This window comes from Arachis stenosperma, chromosome 8, assembly GCF_014773155.1.
Source record: "Arachis stenosperma cultivar V10309 chromosome 8, arast.V10309.gnm1.PFL2, whole genome shotgun sequence".
NCBI lineage: Eukaryota > Viridiplantae > Streptophyta > Magnoliopsida > Fabales > Fabaceae > Arachis > Arachis stenosperma.
This window is the reverse complement of record NC_080384.1, coordinates 45,658,775-45,668,835: the sequence shown is the minus strand read 5'-3', so window position 1 is coordinate 45,668,835 and position 10,061 is coordinate 45,658,775. Positions and strand designations below refer to the sequence as shown.

Here is a 10,061-nt window from a genome sequence, read left to right as displayed (position 1 = left end):
ATCCAACATTGCAGCTAAAATTTAAAATAATAATCTACTTTACTTGGTTTAAATGTTCAATTGACAATTTGAATTTAAATAATTTATTATTTTTAATAACTAAATAACTGTTCTTATTTTAGAGATTGATTTTAAAAATGTAAAAACGAAAAAAAACACAGAGAATGAATGAAGAGAAACACAAAAATAAAAAAAAACGTAGATAAAAAATGTTGAAAAATTCGAAAAAAAATGAAATTCTTTCGAAAAATGTAGTTATATATTCACGCGTTGATTAAAAAATTAGTTAAATAATAGCGTATGAGATAAATTAATTTAAAGAGACTTGTATGAATCGAACTTATTTGTGTAAATAACTTTATGCGAAAGATATTTGAATTACAAAATAGAGAACCTCCTACTTGATATAAATGTCATTCAGATAGTAGATTATGTTTCTTCAATTACTCATCCCAGAAAAAAAAAAAACAAAATATATATGTTTCCTTAATATAATAATTTCATATCCTGCCCATATTTATCTTTCCTTTTATATCTTTTCAAGCAATAAAATATCTTTTAAACAACTTTTGATCAAAAACTCAAATTTGGTGAAGAATTTTGTATAATTATCTCTATAGCTATGACAATTTTAGAAAATTAAATTAAAACACAAAATTTCATGCAGATAATTTAATTTCTTTATCATTCATAACTATTTATAGTGATCTGAAATAATAATATAAACAATGGATATTATGTAGTTTTTTAAACTATTTCATAAGTTTTCTAATTTATTTGCTTACAACTTACAAGTTGATCGAAAAGCTGTTTTTTTTTTATCATATATTTTAATTTGACAGATTAATAACTAATTTATTTATCTTAAATTATATCTTTATTATTTAAGAATCTACTATTGTTCAATTAACCCAAATTGGTTGGTCAAAAAAATTTATTAATAATAAAATTAAGGGGAGACAAAAGTAACCACCCACCTTAGGCTTCAATTTACAATTTTACATTATATCCTACAAGGATTCCAGAAATTTCAGTAACATGATTATTAATTAGTTGAACAAACTCTGACATTAGAATAATGTACCTAATCCAACATGTGGCTGTAGTCTCACACTTTATTACGAGCTAGTAGTTATGGAAATATTCTGAAATTATAAAATTTGTGTTATAAATAGGATATGATTTTTGTACCGTTTTAGTTAAGATCGGAGACTAATTTCTACTTATTTTTCCGTTTTTCATTAATCATTTTGCATGATCATTTCTACACTAGGTTGGACTTTCCTACAATTTTATTAGTTAGTTAATACTAAATAGTGTGTGTGTTTCAAGAGCAGAAGAGAACAAGAGAAAAGATTATCAAAACCTTTTTTTTTTTTAATGTAAACTCTTTCTTTTCTAGTTTTATTTCATTCTTTTCATTTACTAAAAAATTAATATATTTAGAATTTAGACAAAAGTGTATCCAAATACATCAACTTTTTAATAAATTAAAAAAAAGACCAATGGAAAAGAAAGCTGCACAGAATTATATATAATTGTATATGCAGCTTTTATTTTTAATTGAAAACATTAATTACTGAAAGTTTTATATTTTTAGGATAAATGATTAAAATTGAATTCAAAATTTATCTCTCGTTGATAAAAATAATATGAAAAAAAATAATCATAAAAAAATTAAAAGACATGAAATATATTTTTAAAAAGGCTTGAGATATCAAATTAGAAAAATAAAACATTTTTATTTTTAAAATTTAATAATTTTACACTAAAGAAATGTTTTTCAAATTTTTCTGGAAACGACTACAAATTCTTTAAAAAAATGGGGAAAAAAAAGTCATCCAAGTGTTTCCTTCTTTTTTTTTGCTAATAATTACTCAAATATTTTGGAAAATATTTTAGATTAAATGTATAAATCACTTGTTAAATACAAAAGTTATTTTAATAAAAATATGATATTTTTTATTTTTTTTGCGATATTTTTAAATTTTTTAAAAATTATTTATATATTTTAAAAAAATTTTAAATATAAATTTTCAAATATTATTTTAATACTTTAGACATATACTCATATTTATATTTAACTAAGAAAATTTTAGTGGGTACACAGCATCTATCATCATCATCATCATCATCAAGGTATTAATTTATAATGAAATCAATCTACCGTTCACTAATCCATGTATGTGGCAGTGATACAGTGATTTGTGAATGATCTCCAATCTGAATAAACCATTTGTAGTTGAGTACAGGCTATGCCGCTATTAATTATTACCCAAAATTGGCTTAGAATTCGTATCCGTTGAGTCAAAATTCAAAATGAAAAGGAAAGAAAATTAATGTAATAATAAATTCTACCCGTCCCCCTCTCTCTTTCTCTCTCTGTTTATTTTTTTTATTAAAATCTAGAAAAAAAATTATTTTATTTTATTTTTATTTTTTAAATTGAAAATCTATTTTTTATTAAATAGATTTCAAAATCCAATTTTAAAAAGAAAAAAAAATTGACATATTTCATTTTTCCATTATTCAATAAGACAATTAATCCAAAAATTATTATATTTAAATTCTATGTATTATTATTTAATTTATTTTTAATATATATTTTATATCTATAACTAATTTTAAGGTTGATTTATTATTCAATAAAAACTTTTAATAGTTGTATTCCATATTCTAATTGGTAATTACCAATTACCAATAGAAAAATTACAGGATAAGTACAAAGCATTGGCGTTATGAATTATAAATAGATGATCTCTGAACGAAAATTTCATCATCATAACATCTGTGATAGTTCATAGAAACACTATACATACATTGATTAAAAACCATGGCTACCCTTATTGCTCCACCCAACCACTCTCCCCAGGAAGATGCTGAATCTCTCAACAAGGCTTTCCAAGGTGGAACAATTACATTTGTTTCTCAGTCTTATATATGCATTGATTCTATTTTGAACTTGTTAGTACATTTTTTATTGTTATATTATTTTCTTTTAAAACTTTGGAGAATTGAATAGTTTATGTCATCTGATTGTCCTATTTAGACCGGAATTTGAAATGAATTAATTAAGTTATATTGTAGGATGGGGTACTGATGAAAGGAGTGTGATAGCAATATTGGGTCATAGAAATGTTCATCAGAGGCAGCAAATCAGAAGAGCTTATGAAGAGATCTTCCATGAAGATCTTGTTAAGCGCCTCGAATCGGAGATCAGAGGAGACTTTGAGGTACCATGTTATATGATTCTATCATCAATGTTATTTTGACAAATTTTACTTGATTTTTTTTAGTCTTGGTAATATTTTGTGTCTTTTGTGGTCTTGTATTTGAATCATCACACTTAATTTTTTGAATCTTTGTGAGTGTTTGAACTATTGAAAAAGAAAATTATTGAAAACCGTGACTAATTCTGTTGTTTACTATTGGTACTGAAAAAACAGAAAGCTGTTTATCGGTGGATTCTAGAACCTGCGGATCGCGATGCTGTTTTGGCTAATGTAGCCATTAGGAATGGCATGAACTACCATATCATTGTGGAAATTTCATGTGTTCTGTCCCCTGAGGAGCTTTTAGCGGTGAGGCGCGCTTACCTCAACCGCTACAAGCGGTCCTTGGAGGAAGATGTTGCGGCGCATACTTCCGGACATCTTCGCCAGGCAAGTCATTTTTTCATTTTATCTTATTATTTTATAGTTAATTTATAAATAAATAATAATGTTATATCATACTAAAATCAGCTATCAAATTTGTACATACCATTTAGTGATTAATTTTTGGTTCGTACAGATATTTAGCTAAATCAAAATATCTCAAATTTTATTGAGAAAAAAACATTTATTTTATGATATGTTATGATATTTAGGGATGAATTAAAATAATAAATTAAAATAATACAACATGTATGATAATTATTAGTTGAAATAAAACATAAAAAGAATATTTATTTTTTTATTTTTTTATTTTTGCGGATATGTGAATATCTATACAAAATCTGTAATTTGATCCTATTAACGTGCAGATCGGCGGATCCATATCCGCAATTTTCAGATCAAATTGAGATAAACACCGTGAATATACGGATCGGATCCGATCCATGAATACTCCTAAACTGTTGATGATATGTGAATTTTTATTGGGGATGATTTTGTGCAGCTTTTGTTGGGGCTAGTGACTGCATACAGATACATTGGTGATGAGATCAATGCAAAATTGGCACAATCTGAAGCTGAGATTCTTCATGAGGCTGTGAAAGAGAAGAAAGGTAGCCAAGAAGAAGCCATAAGAGTCCTTAGCACAAGGAGCAAGACTCAACTCATTGCTACTTTCAACCGTTACAGAGAGACCCATGGCACTTCCATCACCAAGGTATACATAAATCTTAACCCTCTTATGTTCTCTATAGTTTATACTTTTATTTATTCTCTTTGATATTTTTTTTTAAGATTTTAGCTTGCTGTAAAATAGATGAATTTTGAGTTTGATAGATGCTTATTATTTTTATTCCCTTGTTTTGATCTAGAACGTTTAATTATTTTTTATTCTTCTTGTTAATTTATTCTATTAAATATTGACATAGTAGGTTAAGTACTAATTCGATATGTCTTATCATATTTAATATTTATTCGAATAATCTAATGAATAATACCAGAATAATTTTTTTTGAAAGCTTTTATTTTTTTATAATATATTATTTTTTGGAAAAAAAAAGGGATATTCCGATGTTTTTAACTTATTATTTGTAAATATTTGGAATTTTGGATGCAGAAACTGTTGGATGAAGCTTCCGATGAGTTTCAGAAGGCTTTGTACACTGCCATTCGTTGCATCAATGATCATGTTAAGTACTATGAGAAGGTAAAACCAACTCTCTACCTACTAGTTTACCCCAATATCGTTTATTTCTTTATTTTTGTCATTGAAATATTTTATTGGTGTCTTCAATGCGACAAAATCAGTACTTGAATTTTTGCACAATTGTGTATATATTCTTGGAACCCACCTTTTCTTTATAATTTCTTCTACCCTACTTTTTGGTGAATTTTGTTCCTTGTGCTTATAAGATAGTTAAATCATCAATAGCATATAAGATGCACCCAAAAACAAAATATCAAAAAATCCTATTCAGCATTTGTGTTTGTATTTTATCTACTAGTTGGTTAAATGTTAGAGTGCACTTGATTTGTATTTGTATTTTTTTATTTTTATGTAAAATTTTTTTATTTTTTATATTTTTTCATAATATTCTAAAAATAAAAAAATACTAATACAAAATACACTCTTAGTTTGTAAAATGTATTGGATTCTTAAGTATAAAGTGATGCGCAACAATAAATCCTAAATCCTAAACCATAATATTTACAACAAACTCTTATGATGATATCGTATAAGGTGGTGCGCAACGCGATCAAGAAGGTGGGAACGGACGAGGATGCACTGACTCGAGTGGTGGTGAGTAGGGCGGAGAAGGATTTGAAGATCATCTCAGAAGTGTATTACAAAAGAAACAGTGTTCTTCTTGAGCATGCTGTGGCCAAGGAAACCTCAGGGGACTACAAGCACTTCCTCCTCACTCTCTTGGGCAAACAAGAATAAATAAATAGCTTTTTCTGTGAATTTGGTTACTGGGATTATATATTATGAGTTTTTCTAAGACATCAAGTGTTCTATTGGCTTTTTAATTTGTGTTGGTTTTCATTGTTGAGTGTTGAGTATGTTTTTGATTTTCAGTCTTCTTTTGGAACTTGGATGTTCTTCTTTTAATATTTACTATGAATATGATATTATTATAATAAATTTTATTTTCATATATATATGCTAGTGTCAGAGTTTTTTCATATGCAATTGTGTATTGTTACATAAATTAAATAACTAATTTTAAAATCTAATATTTTAAAAATTACTTTAACACATAAATTTAATTACGTGCGTGATGAACATGCTAAAAAGCGTTATGTTTCTATTTGCGCTTATAACTCTTCAATTTTTTGTGTACCTGTAGGACTAGTTCTTTTGGGCTGATAGCTACATATAAAGATCAATAATAATGATATATTGAAATTTAATGAACCAAAATTTTAATTCAAAATTTAAATACCAATATTTAAATCATTCAACTTGTAGTTTAGAGTCCATGATGTGTTTATGGATGACAAACAAATAAAAAAAATTGTAACGAAAATATAACTTTTTAAAATAAAAAATACAAGAATCAAGTTCTAAAAAAGAAAAACACACTTTTCTAAATTCATGTCTGGATTTTTTTTTATCAAATTTATTTTTTAAAGATTTTAAAGTAACCATATTAGTTTTTTTGTTACTTTTTTTTGTTGATGGTGTCAAAATTTATTAATGTAGTACGTCAAGTGGCACATCAACACACGGCTAGGGATCTTAATTCATAGTTGTCAAAACCGAACCGGTGATCGAACCAGTCAGATTACTGGGTCACTAAGTCACTGGTTCAACAGGTGGGTCACGGTTGAACTGGTTGACTCGGTCCTATATAATTAAAAATAAAAAATAGTTAAAAATTTAAAATTAAAATTTAAAATACATATTTTTACTATCATTTTAAGAATTTCAAGCTATTTTAAAATAATATAGAATAAGAACAATAAATGTTTTATTATTTTTACTCTATTATAGATATTTTTATTTTGTTTTTTATATTAAAATAACTATTATTTTTAATTTTCAATAATTTATTAATTAATTTATATTTATTATACTATTATAGAAATAAAATTAAAAATTAAATACATATTTTCAAAAATATATTAATAACAATCAAAATATCAATTCTTATATATAATTTATGGTGCAAAATGAGATAATAAATTAGTCACTAATACAAAATACTTTCTCAATTTAATGAACAAAAAAATAAAACATAACATAATCAATATCAATATATTAATATATTTATATACTATGTGTTGTTACTATGTGAATCCATATTTAAAAGGATAAAAAAATATAAAAATTCAGTTATAGTTTATGATATATTTAATTTTTGTCATCCATTATACTGAGATGCATGCTGGCGCAGTGATAGGATGAGGGGCGTGTTTGCTAGCTTCCCTGGGTTCGAATTCTGCCTCCCTCATTTTTGGAGTAATTTGGACAGGAGCTTCTACCATGGTACGGCGACGCGCGGGTCCGGCCGGTTTTCAACAGGTTTGACCACCGTTGACCGGTTTAATTGCGAATCCAGTCCAAACGACTAACCGAACCGGCCAGATACGGCCGATTCGGTTCGGTTCTGATAACACTGTCTTAATCAATTATTAATATAATAAGCTTATGAAATTAGATTAAATCAAAATCTAATTGAGAAAAAATTTGAAACATTAAAATTCCTTAATTTGGATTGATTTGATTTAATTTCATAAACTAATCATGTTAATAGTCAATTAGGACTATTAGGTGTGTGTTGTAATGTTGCGTAACGTACCGCATCAACAAACTCTGACACTATTAATAATAAAAGTGACAGAATAAAAAATAGATGATCTTTTAGAGACTAATTTTAACCATTTACTCCACAAATTAAGAAAAATAAAATGCATGACATCTTATGTAGGTAAAGAGACATAAATAACTACTTCCTATAGAAGCACAAATTTTAATTAATAGAATGTCAAAGATATTTTGAAATGTTAAAAATTATACAGGGCTGCTACACATCCATATAATCATATAACCAAGTTGGCCCAAATCCAAATAGAATCAGGCGCATTAAATGGCAAGTGAAAACACGCGCCAGAGACGAACAAAACTCTTCCTTTTTCATTCACACTTCATTATGAAAAAACGTTATATCTTCTTCAACACGAAACCAATATACGAAACGACTCATTCTCTTCGAATCTTTCTCAACATCACTCAAACTTCAATCACATTCTCTGCAGAGACTACTACTGGAAAGAAATCGAGAGAAGATTTTGCAAGCAACAACCAGAAACGAATAAAAACTGCAACAAAGACTACCAAAGGTATGAGAAAACTACTGTTCATTTAAAATTTTACAATGTCGCATTTCTCTTAGTTGCATTTTAGGTTTACCGAATTGATTTGCTTCGTTTAGTAGATCAAACTATTGTGAATGTATTTTTATAGTATAACTAGGCCTTGGAATTAAATTTGTTGTTATTTTCATTCAATTCAATGGATAGTGTAACTAGAGTTTTGAGATTTGTTCGTTTCGGTGGCTTTTGTAATTTTGATTCACCAAGTAAATGTTGTTCGGTTCGGTGGGTTCTTTTTATGATAGCATGCAGCAAATCGTTTCCTAGCTGTTTCATTATTTATAACGTTTGATTCTTCACACCCTACAGCATTGCATCTCGGCATTTGAATCTATGGTTGACCCGAAACTCTACCCCCACCGTCTAGGTTATAATCCTCTTCACCCGTGTCAGAAAATGGAGTCCTCTCATGTATGACGTCTAGATCCAGACTATGATAGTGACTTGGTACTGCCGATAGCGCCGGTATTGGGTGAGGTGGAGGCAAGACATGGCGCACCACAGTTTGGGCGGACGTCTTCGGTACAAACTCCTCCAAATTGCCCCCTTCGAAAGAATTAATGTCAGCACTATCTGGCACGTATTCTTCGTCTGGCTTCTCGTCGCCCTCCTTCGCCTCATCCACTAGAATGGCGACATGAATGGGTAGTGGTGCGAGAGGTCGGTCGTCCTATATATAGGTCGAGTGTACATAACCACCACGACCAACATCTCTAACCTCGGCGAAAAGCTCCATCACTTGATCCGCCATAATCCTCCCATTGATATCGAATATGAGTCGCACATGTTCATCCCCTTGAAGTCGAAATAGCCAAAATCGGAAAATTCCATTATCCATGGGTGCCAGCAACCTATATCCTACCCTTCCGACCTCCCTCGTTTACATTGTATTTTTTTAAAAAAAATTGAAAATAATAAAAAATATTAATATTATCAATAATCCAAACTTTTAGCATGCAATTAGTACATAAAAAGGTTGGTGGAAGAGATTAAAATAGATATGTTTGATCAATTAGTACTCAAAAAGGTTGATGGGATAGTGGGAAGAGAATTGAAACGGTTATCTCTCACGCTATCTCTCATTATCCACGTGAAAGATACCCGTTTCAATTCTCTCTCCACTATCTTATCAATCTCTCCAATAATTGGCAAACTGTTATTTTTATTTTTAAATTTAAATCAATTCAATTGGATCATAATTTAATTTAAAATTTTTTAAAATGAATATATTTGATCAATTAATACTCAAAAAGATAATCTTGTTCTAGCTAGCCAGCTATTATACTTAACCATGTGTTTTTTATACTCCATCATTTTTAAAATTAGTATAGCTTTTGAAATATTACCATGTGTTCATAACACGCAGCGGAAGAAAAGAAGGTAATCCTAAAGATTTATTTTGTGTTTAAACTTTATTCTAATAATAAATATATAGTAGATCGGATCTAAATATTTGAGTACGCTAGTAAAAATCTTTTTCTCCTTCAATAGTACGAAGGCGTTATGTGTATCCACACCGAGACCAACCTTTGCTGTCAACTCTTTGACCAATGGATATCTGATCAAAAATGAGAATCTCTTTGCAACTTTTTGCACACCATAAAATTCTTCTCCAAGAATTAGGCTTACATATACTTATATGTGCAGAGATAAATGAATAAAACTCTTGTTATTCTCGTCACTTTTCTGTACTCTTGACGTACATATATATAATATGAGATTTGTTATTGATTTTAAATTTGATTCTCAATTCAAATTTAAATCATATCTTGAAACTTTAAATCTGAATCCTTCAAATTTTATGAATCATATCATAACAATTTAAAACATAATCGATTTAGATCTCATCCAAATTTATAATTCAAATTCAGAAACAAAATAACTAATTATTCTCAAAACTCATTTAATATTCTCAATTTTCATATTATTATTATATTCTTGGTGCTAGCAAAGAATACAATAATATTCCATTTGAATTAATATAATTATTTATTTGATCAAATCAAAATAATAATTAAATAATTCTAC

At 28.1% G+C, this 10,061-nt stretch overlaps 1 protein-coding gene across 1 annotated transcript; it reads left to right on the top strand.

Moving 5' to 3' along the window:
* The first annotated feature begins 2,736 nt into the window (after positions 1 to 2,736).
* On the top strand, positions 2,737 to 5,816 carry LOC130943694 (annexin-like protein RJ4). The gene is made up of 6 exons (XM_057871693.1): positions 2,737 to 2,906; positions 3,088 to 3,233; positions 3,447 to 3,662; positions 4,159 to 4,371; positions 4,771 to 4,860; positions 5,395 to 5,816. The coding sequence occupies exons 1-6, from the start codon at positions 2,834 to 2,836 to the stop codon at positions 5,596 to 5,598; spliced, it is 942 nt and encodes a 313-aa protein (XP_057727676.1). The 5' UTR covers positions 2,737 to 2,833; the 3' UTR covers positions 5,599 to 5,816.
* The last annotated feature ends 4,245 nt before the right edge of the window (positions 5,817 to 10,061 follow it).

What these genes read in the sequence shown, in the direction of transcription:
- LOC130943694 (XM_057871693.1), top strand. Translation starts at nt 2,834, where the DNA reads ATGGCTACCCTTATTGCTCCACCCAACCACTCTCCCCAGGAAGATGCT. An exon ending in AGATCAGAGGAGACTTTGAG is followed by an intron (nt 3,234 to 3,446) that starts GTACCATGTTAT and finishes CTGAAAAAACAG; the next exon opens with AAAGCTGTTTATCGGTGGAT. An exon ending in CTTCCGGACATCTTCGCCAG is followed by an intron (nt 3,663 to 4,158) that starts GCAAGTCATTTT and finishes GATTTTGTGCAG; the next exon opens with CTTTTGTTGGGGCTAGTGAC.